This window comes from Sebastes umbrosus, chromosome 7, assembly GCF_015220745.1.
Source record: "Sebastes umbrosus isolate fSebUmb1 chromosome 7, fSebUmb1.pri, whole genome shotgun sequence".
NCBI classification, from domain to species: domain Eukaryota; kingdom Metazoa; phylum Chordata; class Actinopteri; order Perciformes; family Sebastidae; genus Sebastes; species Sebastes umbrosus.
In genome coordinates this window covers 14,843,487-14,862,020 of record NC_051275.1, presented here as the reverse complement: position 1 = coordinate 14,862,020, position 18,534 = coordinate 14,843,487, and the positions used below count along the sequence as shown (strand labels likewise).

Below are 18,534 nucleotides of genomic sequence, written 5' to 3'. Positions count from 1 at the left end.
ATTCATAAAAAGCATTACTTTACTGAGAGAAACTGACTTTTTTCCCCCTCATCTTTTGGAGGTGAGGCCATTCCCGTCACATCATTTTCTCTGTGGACCTGGTCCCAGCTGTGCTAGGCCCTGTGATCCTCTTCCTGTATTTCCCTGGAGGAGCTGTTGCAGCTGGGGCTGGCAACTTCCTCTCTAGAGGATCTTCTTCAGTTAGGTCAATACTATGGGTCAAAATCAGAGTCACAGGAAAACAAATACAACTCGTCTTAAGGAAAAGTTTGACATTTTTTGAGCAATTTGTTTATTCTTCGCGTTCGAGTTAGATAAGATCGCTACCACTTTCATGTCTGTAGGATAAATATGAAACTACTTCCAGATAACATAAAGATAAGAAGAAAGCAGGGGGAAACATATAGCCTGGCTCTGTCCGAAGATAACAAAGTTCGCCAACAACCACCTCTAAATTGTTATATCTTGTTTGTCTAATCTGTACAAAAACCTGGGAATGTGTAGAAACGTCAAGGGGTTATTCGCAGAACTCTTTCTTGGCCGGTAGCTGTGACTTCTTGTAGTCTCAGCTGGTTGCATGGCAACCTGGAATAAAGCTTTAGCTTGTGGCTTTAAAGGCACAGTCACAAATGTGCAAAACTAACATTCATCTCCTGCTCTTTTCCATATACAGTATGTGAGCAAAGGGGCAGAAAAACATTTGCTTCCGGTGGTTCGAATCCATCTTTGAATTTGCATGGAGTTCACTTTGGTGAACTTTCAGACTAATATCGCCTCAGCAGGCGAAGATCACTCGCCTGCATTCCAGCATGTGTGACCGTACACTTTGATTTTTTTGCAGATTAAACCTGCAGTAGGCAGGATATTTTTGGCATCATTGGGCAAAAATTCCATAATAACCTTTCAGCATATTGTAATTCAAGTGTTCTGAGAGAAATCTAAACTTCTGCACCTCCTCATGACTCTGTTTTCAGGCTTTGAAAAATCCAATCACAGGTCATTTCAGAGAGAGGGCGTTCCTATTGGCTGTTCATTCAACAGAGGCAGTTGTCAATCACTGGAGAACGAGAAAGTTTGCTCTGGATGGTGGGCGGTGCTTGATATTTCCTCAACTGGTCTCAACAAGCCTGCCGGGTCACAAACTTTCTAATTTTACAGCTAAACAGTACAATACAAGATATTTCTGAAAACATTTGAAGCGAGAAATAGGCATTACAGTAACAGAATATAGATTCATATTTGATCAGTGCTGCCTAGTTTGACCGCTTGATCGGACTTTGTGAGTGATTGACATCTGCTCAGACGCGGCAAGGCTCCAGCTCGGCTCTGATTGGTTGTTTTCCTCCGGTCTGTGTAATCTTGCAGTTGCCATTAGGAGCACCAGAGGCACATTATTCTTTTCAGATTACCTGTCTCATGCACTACTGCTACGATATAGTGACCATTTTATAAAAATAACTTAATTTTTTAACCATATTTGCTCCAATTCTACCTACTGCTGCTTTAAGTAAATGAGATATGATATGTTAATTAAGGAGATTTAGAGGTGCTGGGAGCAGTATTTTGTTACATTCGGACAGAGACAGGCTATAGCTGTGTTTCCCCCGGTTTTCAGTCTTTTTGCTAAGATGAGATATGATAAGCTAACCAGCTCACAGCTTCATATTTCGCAAAATATCAAACTATTCTTTTCAAGGCTAGGAAGAGGGCAGGGGAGAGAAGAGATGAGAGGAGAGCAGAGCAGCAGTAATTACTGGAGACTCTTTAAGAACCAACAAAGGCTGAAGTGGGAGAGCAGAGGAAGAGAGAGATCAGGTGGTCTAGAAAGTGGAGAGCACAGGAAGAAAGAGAGAGCGCAGAGGAGAGGGCACTCATGGTGTAATTGGATGAACACTTGTCAGTGACAGTGCCTGCTCCTGAAAATGACAGCTCTCTCTTCCTCCCTCTAACACAGCTCATCTTTTATGGGCCACTCCAATCCATCCCTCCTGCTAATTGTACATCTCAGCATGCCTGCATATAACCCGTCATTAGCATGGTGAGATTCGAGAGGTATGGGGTCAAATTGATTGCATGATTGCATGGAATTACAAAACCCCTGCTATCACTGACAAGTGTGGTTGTTGATGACCATCAAATATCCAAAATGTACTCAGGTGTTTTTGCTGGATCTTTCAAAAGGGTAAATGGACTGCATTTATATATACACTGTAAAAAAAAAAGAAGTGTAAAATAACGGAAATATTCCGGCAGCAGGGGCACCAGAAAATGTCTGTTAAAAAACGGAAAAATACTGTCCGTTAATTAACATAAATAAACTGCATTAAAAAAAAACACAGTAATTATCTTTATATAATTAGCCTTTATTACTGTGATATTACAAGAAATATTTTACTTTTAACATATATTTATTGTTAGAATAGTCATACACCGTAAATCTAAGACCATTTACATATAAATTACAAAAGAAACATGTAATTTTACGTTGCAAAAGCCCAAATTTACATTAACTCTCAGAAGTTTTGCAAAAAAAATCTGTATTTTTACAAAAAATATTTTTAGAATTCCATGAAATCTTTTTCTTCTAACATAAATTAATTGTTAAAAAAGAGTCATAAACATTTAAAAAACAGAATAATTATCTTTAAAAATGATCAAGAAAAGCTTAAATACAGATAATTACGATTGTGATTACAAAAAAATACTGTAAATTTAAGACCATTTACATATAAATCACAAATTAAACATGTATTTTTAAAAAAATGTTCTGTCATTTTGAAATACAGACAAAAAATGTAAAATTTCTTGAAAAAAAATGTAAAAAAAAACATTTTTTTTTACAGTGTCAGTGGGTTCAGTGTCTCGCTCATAGACACTTGGACATGCGGACAGGAGGAGCTGGGGATGAAACCGCCAACCTTGTGGTTAAAGGACGAACCACTACCTCCTGAGCCACAGCCGCCACCCAAATAATAATGGGAGAAAAGCCGAAGCTTTTAGAAGTGTGCACAATTGAATACACAATTTTGAAACTGCCATCCCGGCGATCTGAATGAACACACCTGGGTTTTGCTCCATTACTGTGTTTGTTCCAAATTACTCTCACTCTCCCTTCAATAACAAACTAATTTTCTCCTCCTCTCCCATGTGGCAGTGATTTTATTTGTATCAAGTGCATCGCCCTCCTTTTCCTCTCTTTGGTGTGACAAGAAATAACCCTCAACCACTGTTGCTCAAAGTAAGCATCCATATCTGTTAACAAGCAGCATATATAATATAACACTATATTATATATTGCCCTCTGTTTCATCAACAAAAAACAGAAAGAGTGTTTGATATAAAGGTCACAAGGATATTGTGTTTTTCTTGGCTCATGTTACATTCATCACTTTTATCTGGCTGTACTACCGTGCCGTGTCTCACGTGCTAACTAATGAATGCTGTTTATACTTTGTCCTTCATTTGGATTTCCCTTGCTGCGCTGCTATCTTCCAAGTGATGCATTATCTGTGCTCTGCTCCTCTGCTGCCTCCCTTGGATTATCCAGGGGGTTTATTGAGGGGAGCCCTGCCAGCTGATGGAGAAGTCTATTCCAGGTAGCGTTTATCAGGCAGGAGGTGTACAGATTGGGGGGTCCGTTCCCTGTTGGACATGAGTTGGATTTTCCGACTGAGACGGTTAATGCTTCCTTTGAAATGTAAGATTTTTGAAGAGTTATATACTGTATTTTCTGTTCTTGTTTAGCTGAACAAAGTCTATTTTTAATACACTCTGCCATCATATGTCTTGTTTGCTGATGTTCATCCTTTTTTCTATTATCTTACTGCTGCAGTTTTAACCAGTGAGCTTATCGCTGGCTTCAGGCCATATGATCTTTGCAGTGGAGGAAATTGACAAGCTTCACCCTCTGCTATCTGGCAGCTGATACTCGCCTAGCAGAGAGAACCACTCTATCAGCAGCAATGGCTACGGTAACTGGACAGGAAGTCCTTTTGGCAAACTCAGAATGTGGATCTGTGCCTACGGTGCCATTTATTGCTGGCGGTGCCCGCACTACAGCCTCCATTGTTGTGGCAAACACCCTTAGGGTGTTTGATATGGCATGGATAACGGATGTGTTGCAAACATAATGATGATTCATATGCTTGTTGCAAAATATTTCAAATACTGTATTACAGTACCATATCCCTATTCTGCTCTTGCACGTTTGTGATTTGCATTGCACAGTATTACACTGCTGCCTCAGGAAGAAGCTACCCTAGTAGGTCTACACTTCGGCCGGCAGAGGCCATTAGGTGTGTGATTTTATCGCTTTTTTTCCATCATCTCTGTCTCTGAATTCTCAGAATTGTGATGAAATATTTCTATGATATTACTGATTATGTGATCCTAGGTGCCTTTGACTATGTTCACTCTGGAGTGAGTGAGGTTTAGGTAAATAAAAAGCTGTGACTTTAGGCTCTCAACTCTAGTGTACTGTTTAACATTCATAAAAGAGAAAAGCAACACCTTCAGATATTGAAAACAATAATAACCCATCTGCTTTCTCAGTCTCTCTGTAGCATCGCTGGAGTGTATTCGGTGTCCTGAGCGGTTCTGGTTCAACTCAGACCAAACAGTGTGCGTCCCCAGCAGGTGGATTTCTTTTCTTACAATGACACCGTGGGAACCTTCCTCTTCATTGTCTCAGCTGTTTTGTGCAGCACTGACAGCTTCCACATTTTGCCACACTCCTTTACTACCGACACACACCTTTGGTAAAGTGTAGCACCATCCCAAATGATAACAAATTACATTTTGGAGAGTATTACAATGCAGTTTCATCATGCTGAGAGAATAATGGTGGAATGATATTGCAGTGTTCTGATCCATTAATATCAAAATTGAAAAAAAGCCCATATCCAACCCCATGCTGTAACTTATCCCTGTTTCTCCTTGCTTCAAAATCCCTCACCTTTAGGTGCGAGCCAACAACTCAGAGGTGAGCTTCGCGCTCCTGCTGTCGCTCAAGTTGTGCTTCCTATGTGCGCTGGCTTTCTTTGGACAGCCAGAGGCTTGATCCTGTATGCTGAGACATATGCTGTTTGGACTCAGCTTTGTGTTGTGTTTCTCCTGTCTGCTGAGCGTTCCATGCTGCCGGGGGAGAACCTGATGCGTTATGTGGGTCCTGCTCAGCAGTGGTTTGGCATCTCTGTCTGCACCCTGGTACAGGTGATTCTGTGTTTCTGTTATTTATTACTTTAGGGAATCTATTTTCACACTTCCCTCCATATGAGGACAGGGTCATTTAAAACAATCTTGGAATCCATCGGCTATTGGTCTGATGACAGATAAGCCTCTGGGGGCAGGGGACGATATTTTTGGGGTTCCGATGCAGCCAGCGGATATCCGGGCATAGACCTCCTGTTCCATGCGCTCATTGTTTACAGTCCGATTAGCAACTTCAGATGCAAGTTGGAGTTGAGAGACCGGGGTTCGTGTACGACCGGATTGTTTCACAATGACCCAGTTTACAAATTGTAAACCAATAAAAATCGAAATCATTGTCAGACGATAGCCGATGGGTTCCGAGATTGCATTTCGGCCGATGTGTTCCGTCTTTTTTGCTCTCCATATGGACTGTTTACCTGCATTCAACCAAAGCATGCTCAAACGTGATTGGTCAATACTACTTGGACTACAAACAGAAACAAAAACGCTTCCGATACCAAAATCTTGTCCTGTTGCGTTTACTGTATAGAGATCATAGAAATAGAGATTTTATGTCTTGTGCAAGGTCCTGCGGGTTACTGCTTTCTGTTTCCTACAAGATATCTACTTCAGTTTTCATTTTCTTTGTATTCTAAACAAATCTCCCACTCCATTTCCTGACCCAACCTTATTTTCCCAGGTGCCGATGTGTGTGCTGTGGCTGACCCTGGCTCCTCCTCAGCCTGCAGAAAGAGACATCCTGTACCACTGGGGACCCAAGAAGATTCTTGAATCTGTGATGGGCTCTGTGGGGGACTTCTCACATGGTTGGTCTGTTGGCCTGTCTCAGCTGTCTCCCTGACAAATTTAATGAATCCAAACTGTTCACTATTCAGCAGGCTGATCTTCTGTACTGTCTGGGTGGCCTTTGTGCCCTACATTAGCTACATTAGCTCTCCTGGGAAATACACTGTTGCAGTGAAGATTTTTGCCATCCTGGCCTCAAGTTATGGTCTTCTGTTCTGTATCTTTGTTTTATTATTCTTCTGAGGCCTCAGAGAAACACTAAAAAAACACCTGATGGCAATATATTGGGAAAACTTCATGGTCAATAGATGAGGGCATAAAAGACTTCAAATGAAAATAAAAACAGAATTTGCCCAAGTATCGACTTTTGAAAACTGTATGGTGTCTATCATGACAACAGCAACAAAAGAAAGAAAGAAGCAATGAATAAATAAATGTTCAATGTTATTTGTATTCAAATATCGTCACTTTTCGTCTGCGCTCATTTTATCTGCAGTGTACGTAATTTAAAATAAGCTATTAAACGTTGCTGCTGAATGTACTGTAACACAAATATCTGCATATGTATTTCTGCAACGAAAATGAACATTTCATCATATTATCAGCTCATGAGTTGGTGTGGTGCCACTCTGACAGCCCATCATAAGCATTCACTCATCAGACAGTGGATGTGTGAGTGTTTGTGTGGCGCACTGTGATAATTGTTTGCTCTCGCAGATATTATTCAGTGTGAGAAACTCTGCATTGCTCTCTCTCAATTGCATTCTGTCAACACATTCGTTATCTGTCCTCCCATTTTAGAAACACCCGGACATGGACCTGGCGCCTAATTAGATCAGCATAGTGACTCATACTGGCCATCATCAGTACCGCTGCTTCAATTTCGGGGGGATTTTTGAGACCTTCAGATCATTTGCTGCTCTATATAATGCAGACAGCCACATGGGCCTCGGTGAATGGTGCTATTGTGGCAGAGACCATTAGTCTTCGGCTGCAGTTTCTATGGTGTCCATCTCCTCTGTGATGCTGGCTCTCACTACATAATAGGTGAAAGAAAGTTGGAGAAAAAGCTACCTGAAAAGAGTGAGTTTCAAGAAGGAAAAAAATGACAGAAAGCCAGGATTATGGTGAAAGAAATGCCATCATCACAAAAGAGATTTTAGGTCATGGATGTGAATCTGTGCAAGACATGATTCCCTCACTCTACTCTGTAGCCTTACATAACGATTATATGCAAAGAAGCCACTGATACGTGCACTTACCTTAGACCTTTAAAACCCTTTTCTGCCATGCTACATCATGTCCTTTTATGCAGTCACAAAAGGAATTATTTGTATTTTGCCTAATGATGATATAGGTCTCATTGTGAATATTTTCTCCCTTTTGCTAATCTGTGTCCCCTTTATTTTGGAAATCTCGTCATCATTTTCGAGACCTTTCCCCTTGTTATACATCATTTTTCAGTGTTTATGTCCGAGGCATCAGCAATCCAGGCAAAGAGATATCTTGCGTCTCTAAACCTCTGCTGCCAGTTATGTTGCCTTGAAAACTCACAAAAATGGTGCTTGTCAGACTGAAACTGACACATACTGCTAATTGCTGCTTTGTGATGTGCCTCATGAATTGCTGGTGTTAAGTTGCAAACACTTCAGAATTAGGTGGGAGGAAAAAAGTCTCAAGTAGTATGGTTGTCACGTACAAGTCCAGAGGGTGGTCAATAGGCACTTAACGGAGGATATTTGCTACAAACTACTTCCTCAAAACAGAATATTAAAGATCTTATTGATAACATTTTTATGTAGACAAATAAAATAACACATCCATAGAGCTTTTAGAAAGGTGCAGAATAAAAGTATGGCTTTTCCTATATATATATTATGACTGCGAATTAATCATTAAAATGTTTTTTGACAGGTCCAAAATTAATGTTTTGTTTATCTCTTTGGAAGACATCTGACATTCGGTTCTCACTTCTGACAAGACTTGTGAGCCAATAGTATAACAACGTTGGTATCTCTGTGTTGTCAGCGATCAAGTTGCCACTTGATGACCATAAAAAATGCAGGTTGTGCAACAAACGGGCAACCGCGTGTCGTGAAGTGAATGCAATGGAACGGGGGACGGAGAGTATGACATCTTGTGGCTGACTGTTATCAATGTTGTCTCAACATGGTGGTCGGGTCACAAACTTTCTCATTTTACAGCTAAACAGTACACTACAAGATGTTTCTGAAAACATTTGAGTTGAGAAATAGGCATTACAGTACAGAATATTGATTTATATTTGATCAGTGCTGCCTAGTTTGAGCGTTTGATCGAAGTTTGCGAGTGATTGACAGCTGCCTCCATTGAATGAACAGCCAATAGGAATGCTCTGTCTCTGAAATGACCTGTGATTGGCCAAAGTCTCCTAGATTTTTTAAAGCCTGAAAACAAAGCCAGCCTTAGGCTGCACCAAATCCATCCCTGTATCTCTAGCCCGGTCACAGCTAACACTTCCTTTCACCCCAAGATATAATATCACAACTTCATATTCACAACGCAGTATTTTGTATTACTACTCTAATCTCCATCTCTGATGAGGTAAACCCCCATGTGTCCAAACATCTGGTCAGCATTGGCCCCATTACAAAAGCTCACCGATGACAAGATTGAGTAAATAGCTGTATGCGTACTTGAAGTCATGCCCTTATTACATCTTTCAGTCTCCCTCCTGTGTTTACCTCTACGCTGTCGGCAAACCGATGTCGTCACGTCTCAAATTATCTTTTTTCAATATTTGAAGGAATGGATTTCTATGAATTCTGGAAGTTTTCTCTGAACTCAATCTATCTTTTAATATTTTCCACATACCATGCAAACTTCTTTTTTCATCTGTGTGTCTTATTGAAGAAATTACCACACAGTCTTTTCTCCTTCAAATGATCTAACCCTCAGATGGAGATGATCTATTCTGGTTTCCTTAATTAAATCAAGAAAATAGTGCTACGATCTGAAGGATTACTCTTTGAAATCTTGCGATGGGACCAGGGGCGTAAGGACACACACAGACTCCCAAGGTGAAAACAATACCAGCCACATGCTGTCTTGGCTGGTAACAAAGACAGACAGTCCACTATGAGGATAAAGCACTGCTGTCTTATATAGCCATTGAAATGCATGATGCAGAAGAGTACAGGAAAGAGTTAAAAATGCAAGGGATAAGAAGAGTGAATGTTGGAAATAAATGTAAATCGAGTAATACAGAGTCAATAAAACACTGGTGTCCATCTGCCCCCCACCAACACCTTCTCCTCCTCTCTGCCCCTGATGGACGTCAGAGACACGATGTCTCTCCATCTTCCAATTTATTCCTCTGCCTTGGGGAGGAACAACAGATCAATCAGTGGTGGATAATCAATGCTAGCCCGAGAGCAGCTGTGGAGAGACGGAAAAATGTCTGACGTTTTAGTTTGTTATTGCAGGGAACAGCCAGGCGTGATGTTTATATGTAAAGGCCTCTGGAGTATGAGGGTTTAATTAACCAATGACAGCTGGGATTTCCACAGAGCATACCTCAGAGACCCCGGGCCTCATCATTCTATCTCAGGTCAGATCAGCACGGACACTGCTGCCAAATCCCATTCATGAGTTGTCCTTCACATTTCTATGGACAACGTCAATGGAGTATCATATGGCTGGAAAAATATAACAATTTGATCCGAGAGGAGTATGTTTATTCATGTTTTTTGTAAGTCTTAAATAGGGATGCACTGATCCGACTCTTTCAGTCCCGATACTGATAGCGATACCTGGACTTTGGGTATCATCCGATACCGAGTACCGATCCTCACTGTCTAAGGCAACATCAGGAATCCGAGTCAGTATCGGCCAGATATCCGATCTTAATATACTGCCTATTTTTATTCCTACACCACTGACAAATGAATTAATAAAGTTAAAGTAGATTTTTGGTAAGAATTTACATTATAGGAGAGAAAATGGTACACAGGGAAATTTACAAAAGACATTAGGGAAAGTTATTTGTTAGGATAAAGGTGTGTGATGGGCCATGATGAATGACAGAAGGCAGCAATAACAGAACACTCCTACCATCTAGTGGTAAGAAGTAATTGTTAATGTTCAAGGACAGCAGGCTTACAGACTTTGTCTCTGCCACCACTCCTTTTTTTCCCCACAAAATCACACATTTTGAAGTATCATAGTGTATATGTATTGTAGTCATCTGGAAAAAATCAGTAAAAGTCCATGATCTCCTAAAATTTGTCAGTGGCAGCTTTCGACATCAGATGTTTCCATGTGTTCTTTTCTGGCCGTAGAAGGATTATGTAACACTTTGGTGCAAAGATGCAGCCCAGCAGTCCATAACTGGAGGCCAAGATTGCAAACACCTCCGTGGCCGTGGAGTACTTCCCCGGAGAGCTGATGTAGGCGGGAACGAAGGCGATCCACACGGCGCAGAAAATGAGCATGCTGAAGGTGATGAGTCTGGCCTCGTTGAAGTTGTCTGGGAGTTTCCTTGCCAGGAAGGCCAGGAGGAGGCAGAGGCAGGCCAGCAGGCCGATGTAACCCAGGACGAGAGAGAATGCTACGGGTGAACCTTGGTCGCACAAGAGAATGACAATGACGCTCTTGCGTGGCATCAGTTGGCGCGGAGTGGGGGGAGCGACAACCAGCCACACTGTACAAATTATTACCTGCATAAAAAGAAACACATCTTATTCAAACATTTGAATAAATGGTCCTATAATAACTATTCAAAGCACGTAAAGAGTCACAAGTCTTTACCTGGACCAGTGTACACAAGGTAATGATTGCCTTTTGCTGTACAGGCCCAAACCATTTCATCACATTACTGCCTGGAAGTGTAGCTTTGAAGGCCATCAGCACCACTATCGTTTTCCCGAGAAGACATGAGATGCAGAGGACAAAGGTGATGCCGAATGCTGTGTGTCGCAGCATGCAGGACCACTCAGAGGGCCGGCCGATGAAGGTCAGAGAACACAGAAAACACAGAGTCAAGGAGAAGAGCAGCAGGAAGCTCAGCTCAGAGTTGTTGGCCTTGACAATTGGGGTGGCTCTGTGATAGGACAATATGAACGCCACAGCGCAGGTGCAGAAGGATCCAATGAGGGAAATGGCCGTCAGGGTGATGCCCATGGTGCCGCTAAAGGAGAGGAACTCCACCTGTTTTGGGATGCAGGCCGTCCTGTCAGCATTGGACCAGAACTCTGGCAGGCAGCGCACACACTCTATGGCATCTGGAGGAATGACAAGAAAGCTTTAGCTGCTGTACTGTTGCTTTACCACCGCGACTGTGGGGTCAAATTCTCAAAGTGGCCTTTCCTCACCAGTCTGATTGCTAATCTCCCCAGCTGTGCAAACCACACAATCATGGCAGCAGATAGGGAAGTTAGGTCTGATTGCCTTCCGGGTACCTGGGGGACAAATGCTGCTGCATACTGACAAGGGAATCTAAGCAAAAGGGGGAACGTATACTACACTAGTCACAACACAGTCACATAATAACAAATATTATTGCACAAAATAAAATTCAAAAATTATTCTTTTGACAACCCTACTTTGGTTTGGTTGCCATTCCACACAATTATATGCTCCTGGATCTGGAGTTTTTGCTTTCCAACTGTGGCCGTCTCGTCAAATTTGCCGATAGTGACAAACTCCATTTCTCCATTTAGTCTCAGCTGCCAGTTCACCAGGTCATACATGGCTGCAGGGTCGCCATTCTCATCAAACTTGGTTTCATCACCAAAGGAGTTCAAGTATTCCACATGTTTTATATAATGAAGTAGCTAAGGGAAGAAAGTGCATCATTTTCCCACATTATTAAGATCTATAAATAATGTTTTGGCTATCACTATAACTTTTGTCTATCTAGACTGAATTTATGAACATGTGGGATGGTACCTGCCATGGCTGTATATTGATTACATCTGGACAGGCCTGCAGAGGAAATGGCCCTTTTCCTTTCTCACAGCTTCTCATAGCCTTGAGTGCATGGACAATGGCATACACAGCCTTATAGACATTGTAGGAAATCCTAAGCTGTGACACATCTGAATAGATATTCGTCACACTCCCCAGCTCTTCTGCTCCGGAGCATTGAGGTTTACCCTCGACATTATGTTCCTGACCTTCAGCCTGCCCACCCAGGCTGCACTGAAACACCTCTTCCCAGAAGGGTATCAGGAAGGGATCTGCAAGGGCGTCTGGGCTCGAGGGATGCAAGCGAAGCAGGAAGTCTTGCAATCCAGGGATGTGTGCTCGCCGAATAGCAAATCCCATAGAGCCCTGGAGGATGTAGTGGTGCTTTTTGGGGGTGGAGAGGACGGCGGCAGTGCTCCAAGCCTCACTGGCCAGCCACTGGATCCCAGTGAGCCCCTTTCTGAATTAAAGAGATATGAAGATGGCATTTTTGCAATTATAAATATATCATAAATTCAAACTCAGTTATCCTTTATCTGCAAAAACTCAACAAAAAGCAAAAGTTGATAGCGAGTTTTATAAATACTATAGCGTTATGGAAGATTCCAAACATATGTGTCATGCCTGTGAGCTTCATCAAACAATGCGGCTGCATCTTGTTCCACAGCAAACACGAGAATCACCCGAGCCCCAGAGGAGCGGATCTTGGAAACGATGGATGAGATGGTGCTCTGTGCTCGGTTCTTTGGGATGACCTCATGAAGGGCAATACAAGCACCTAACTTTCTTACCTAATAGAGCAACAGAAGGGATACATGACAAATTACTTAATTACTTAAGTTCACAATATGTTCAGTAACATTGAAAATAACAAAATGGCAATTTATTCTTATTCAATTCTTTATTTATGGATGTGTGACCCACCTCATTGGCAAAGATGTTTGCCCCGCTGCGGCCATAAGCATCATCCCCTGCAATCACACCCACCCAAGTCCAGCCAAAATGCTTTACAAGTTGTAGTAATGCATCTACCTTGAGATAGAAGAAGAGAGACACAAACAGAGAGAGTTCCAAAAATATAAATGTGGACACAATTTTGTTTGTGTATGGAGGTTATGTCACATTGTGAGTGATCTGAGTGCCTCTAACCTGGAAGAAGTCACTGGGCATGGTCCTTAAAAAGGCAGGAAACTCCTTTTTGTCACTGAGACAGGCACAGCTAGAGAAATAACTAACCTGAATGTAAGAAAACACGCGTGGTAATTTAATTTTACAATGTCCAACATTAAAACATTATTACTCAAAGCTACTATGAATTTAGACTGTTGATGTTGACCATCCCCTGAAGTAGTAACTCCAAAAAAAAACTAATCTGGCAAACACAGTTGTTGAGTAGCTATGACTAACTTACTTGCGGCACATGGAAGACTCCCAGGAAACGGGCCACGACGAGAGACTGAGTTGAACCTCCGTCTCCTATCACTGCTGGTACGGTCCCACGACAGGTGCCTTTACCCTCCTGTGTCTCTCCTTCAATAACTGAACCCTTCTCACTCCCCACTAATTCCGTCGCAGCCTTCAGAGCCTGATGGGGTGTGCTGCATGAATCATAGATCTTATAGCCCAGTGTGATGTTGGGAAGGAGTTTGCCATCTCTGTTGATCTCCTCGATGGCAAAAATCATAGTTTGCATCCAACGGAACGTCCGGAAGTTAAATCTGGAAGAAAAGAGAAGAAGTTCATTTTCAACACAATTAATTAAATTCAACTTTATTTCACTCAACATAGTTCACAAAACTTTGCCGCACAGAACTATGGAAGCAAGATTGCCATATGTAGCCATGTGAGCAGAGACTACAAAAAAATGCTGCTACAGCAATATGAAGTCTAGATAATAAAACAGCTTACCTGGTGCACTGTGCAGGAGGAGGCATAGAGGTGAAGGACAGTCTGGGCTCCACCACCATGTCATGAAGGGAGAAGAGTCCACCCAACATGATGTCCCCCTTCTTCTCCAGCACAGTTAGGGACATGGACCCTGGGATTAGTTTGCATTGTTGGCTCTGGTCTTGGTGGGAGTTGTAGGGAAAAAACACACACCATAGGAGACTCAAAATCACAAACTCTGTCCTTCTCCATGATCTCATCAAAAAAGTATTCATCCCTTCTTTAAGCCAAGTCACCATATAACCTTGATAGCCATGTCTATATCAGTTCAAGATGTTTGGATAACCCATGCAAACAGTGGAACACCCTGTAAGCTGACAAAGCACCAAACAATTTGTCAGTGGTCAGTAAAAAGAGAGAGCTAGTGCACAGAAAATAATTCATTCCGACCCCATTCAGACCAACACACTATCTACAGAAATTTAGAGGTGTTAAATGTCTAGTAAAGTCAGATAGGAAAATCATCTTTAACTCAAACCATGTAGTAAAAAAAAAATCTTATCTGAAGGCTTTCAGCAAATACTTCCAGTGCTACATCACTGCACAGACAAGCTATCCAGTCTTAAGTGTCAAGTGGGTGATGCTGCCCTGTGGCCTACATATATATATATATACTGTATGCTACCTGCCTCTTATCACAACTGTCAAATAAATTGACCTAATTTCCCCGGGGCCCCAAATCAATGGAAAAAGAGCCCCTAGTTTCAAAGGAAGTAAAACAACAACAAGGAACTAGAACGAGCACTTGACCATAATGGAGAAAGACAAGAGCTGTGTCATGTCACACTGTCATGCCTGGCTAGGCCGAACTCATCCTTCAGTGATGTGAAGAGGCAGGTAGCAGACCCATGTCACAAGGGGCTGCTAAACTATGGAAAGTCAAGTGGACCATAAACACCTCAGAAATGTAGTGTACCATCCAACAGTCCAATTACATTAATTGCATGCGGAGCAGGCGTTAATTGCATGTCACAAGGCCTTCAAAACACACACATAAACACATACTTGATACACAGCGAACTGAGTTAGAGGAAAACTTCAAAGTTTTATCAAAACCATCGATTGTTCACTGTGACAGATAGAAAGAGTTACATAGTGTACGATGCACCATTGTATTGTTTTCAATGTACATTTAATGTGAGCATATTACATTACCTGACATACAGTGTGACTTTTAAGTAGTTACAGTGTTTGCTTTCAAAATCACGGTAACTTCATCAGAATATATTTTTTTTAACTTACTGTTTAACGATTTTTCAGAAATTCTGTCCTTTTTACGGCTTTTTTCTTATTCTTGTGTAACAAATCCTTCAGGGGGGTTGAACAGGTTTAATAAGGTGAAATCAATGAGTCATTAGGGTGTTGTGCATATCATTATCAGAACAAACCCTGCAGGCTACAAAACAGAGCACCACAGCGTGTGTAACAAAGTGCTGTATGTTGTACTGCCTCAGGTCATGTGTAGGTTTCCTTATTCATTTAATATGTCCCTGTGTGACGCTCAGAAGAGGAAGGACAGAGGTGCCCTAAGAGCGAAAGCTCAGTATTATGATACAGTTGTTTCCTGTTCTTGTAAGAATGCCTTTAACTGGATCTTACTCAAGGGGTTCTAGGCACTCAGGGGAAAAGGATCAGCCTTATTTTTTTCTGAAAACAAGCTGATTAGAAGTGAACAAAAATGATTTTGCAATTGTATCGCAGTTGTCCTCACAGGGCGATTCAAGATAATTAAAGCCCCTGAGTATTAGTTATTTCAAAAAGACAGAAAGACAGACAGAGAAAAAGAAAACCAGGCTGACACACAGTCATATTGATAGAGCCGTGAGAATGATTCTAACAGAGAGATACAAACAGTTGAGAGCCAGTCAAGAAGCGAAATATGGCGAGTATGCTGAGTTAAAGCATAGGCTAATTAGCTATACACAGGGAGATAGACAATGATGTGGAGAAAATAAAGACGGACAGTCGGACAGACAGACTAGAGCAGGAAAGAACAAGAGAAAGAGAAATGGGGATGGGTGCAAACAAATATAGGGGATCAAAGAAACAATCAGGAGTAATTTTTGTGTATTAAAATATCTAAGGGTTATATTTGAAAGATTGTCAAGTCTGCATAAATTTGATTCCTCATTACTTCCGCTAAGGCCAAGGCAGGTTATGTTTTCACCAGCGTTGGTTTGTTTGTTTGTTTGTTTGTTTGTTTGTTTGTCTGTCTGTCTGTTAGCAGGATTTCTCCAAAGGTTCGTGATGGATTTGAATGAACTTTTTTGGAGGGGTGGGTTGTGGCATAATTAACAATCGATTAGATTTTGGTGGCGATCCGGATACTGATCCGAATTCAGGGATTTTTTTAAGGATTCCGATCAGCCAGAACATTAAGACCACTGGGTCTAACACATGCGCAGTGTAACTGATGACGCATTGATGACGCATGAAACACACTATGTTAATAATAAGCCGACCACCTCACGGTACCGCCAGCTGTGAGCTGTGATCTGTTTTTAAAGTCAGGCACCTTGGCGGAAGTCTGCGCTCTCCGAGTGCCATTCTAGTTGTCAGTGTTTTGGAAAATGTATACAACCCAAAAGGTAACAAGATTTTTCTGCCAGAACCAAATGTCAAAACCCACATGTTCTGCTTTGATGAAAAAAAAAAAAATTCCAAAATGTCCCCAATAAAGAAATTATAACAGTGTTTTGAATATGAAACATTTTCACACTTGCACTCAGGGGGAGGCTGGACAAATGGAAGCGTTGTTTAAAGTTGAGTTCTTGGAGTTATGGACAGAAGGTCGTCTGTACTTGTTGTGGCCACCAAAGAACCCACTAGTGCACACCTGTGGTCGAAACCTTTAGGGCTTGGTGGGCTCGGGTGACTCCTGAAGCAGAAGATGAGTATATCAGGAGGCCAGAAGGGCTGCAGCTTCTGTGGTTGCTGATGTCAAAACTTGGGTATGGGAGGAGGCTATGGAGAAGGACTTTCAGTTGCCCTCAAAGAGATTCTAGCAAATCATGATCAGACAACAGATATTGTTGGATGGTGGAAGGAACACTTTGAGGAACTTCTAAGCCTGAATGACGCGTCCTACATGGAGAAGGCACAGGAAAAACCTTGTCTATTTTGTTTGGTAGAGTTCACTGAGGAGGTCAAAAAGCTCCACAGTGGCAAGACACTGGGGATGGAGGAGATTCACCCTGAGATGCTGAAGGCTCTGGACATTGTAGAGCTGTTTTGGTTGACTTGCCACTTCGTTGTCAACTGGAGGTTAGGAACAGTCCCTGTAGACTGGCAGCCCAGGTTGGTGATTGGCTTCAACTAGGATATCACATTGCTCAGCCTTCCCAGGAAAAAATCATGCCAGAGTGCTGGACAAGAAGACTCCTCCTTAATGTTGAACATCAGATTCAGGAAGAACAGTATGGATTCCAGCCTGGTCGATCTGACTCGATGGTAATCCATGGTGAAATTTATATACTCCCTTGGGGTTGGGAGTGAGTCACCACCCCAAGTGAAGGAGTTCAAATATGTTGGGGTCTTTTTCACAAGTGTGGGTAAAATGGACTGTGAGATCTACAGATGGATAATTGCTTTGTCAGCAGTGATGCAGATGCTAAACCTGAAGTTGAAGCTCTCGATTTACCAGTCGATCTACATTCCAATCCTCAGGTATCGCCATGAGTATTAGGTGATGACCAAAAGAACGAGATCATGGACACAAAATTAGTTTCCGTTGCGGGGTATCTGGACTCACCCTTAGAGATAGGGTCAGAAGTTAGATATCTGGAAGGAACTCTGAGTGGAACCACTGCTCAGTTGAGGCAGTTCAGGCATCTATTTCCGATGCCTCCTCCCAGTGGAGCTATTCCATGCATGGCCAATAGCCTTAAAATACCTTAAGGAGATGTTGGTGCTTCAATCATAAAGGCCATTCTTTATCACACAACTGAAGGAGTGCTTGGGAAGTCCATGGAAATTGAGAATTGAATAGGATTTCTGAGAGGAGATTTGACTGAAAAATGAAAGGTTGAAGCTTTGATTTCTTTTATCCTCCTCTGTTGACTAGATGGCACATGCTGAACCTTACATACCATATCAAGTGATCTAGAAAAAAAAAAAAAAAAGCTTCTCTGGCCACTTAAAGGTGTAACATGTAAGATCTGGCCATAATTTTAGTTTAAAACATTCAAAACATGAACTAACATTATCAACACTGTGTAGAGATGTAACAGTTTTGATGTTATGCCAAATACTTCAATGCCAAGTGACAAAAACTCTCCTCCTGATAGGGGTGGTCTCCTGGTCGAATAAACAAACTATCAAAGCTTACACAGACCCCAGTTAGTGGCACAAACACACAGATGGCTAATGTAAATAGGCTGACACCACCTGTGAAGATTATATGATAACAGTGTTATTTTGACAGGCTCAGAGTTTCAGCAGTTTGGTTGAATTTTGCATATTCGTGCCCTGCTGTTAGTTAGTTGTTGCCTTTTTAAATAACAGATGTCTGTGAATTTAGATTGTACAGACCAAGTAGAGGTGAAATGCTACACCCTATTTCTTGGAGCAGGTGGCTAGGCATTACACATTGCACCTTTAAGGGTTGCACATTTAGCTTCATTCATTAATTCAATTATGCATTCA

At 41.7% G+C, this 18,534-nt stretch overlaps 1 protein-coding gene and 1 long non-coding RNA gene across 2 annotated transcripts; one reads left to right on the top strand and one right to left on the bottom strand.

Moving 5' to 3' along the window:
• Positions 1-4,480: 4,480 nt before the first annotated feature.
• LOC119491973 lies at positions 4,481-6,725 on the top strand. Its single transcript, XR_005207693.1, has 3 exons — positions 4,481-4,635; positions 4,961-5,211; positions 5,891-6,725. It is a non-coding gene; the product is annotated as an uncharacterized LOC119491973 (long non-coding RNA).
• A 2,185-nt stretch (positions 6,726-8,910) lies between these two features.
• Positions 8,911-17,109, bottom strand: LOC119491602 (extracellular calcium-sensing receptor-like). The gene is made up of 12 exons (XM_037775747.1): positions 17,084-17,109; positions 16,692-16,768; positions 13,852-14,011; positions 13,355-13,661; positions 13,093-13,179; positions 12,868-12,975; positions 12,568-12,734; positions 11,926-12,403; positions 11,580-11,810; positions 11,349-11,472; positions 10,786-11,258; positions 8,911-10,694 (listed from the first exon to the last, which is right to left on the bottom strand). The coding sequence occupies exons 1-12, from the start codon at positions 17,107-17,109 to the stop codon at positions 10,254-10,256; spliced, it is 2,679 nt and encodes an 892-aa protein (XP_037631675.1). The 3' UTR covers positions 8,911-10,253.
• Between the last annotated feature and the right edge of the window lie 1,425 nt (positions 17,110-18,534).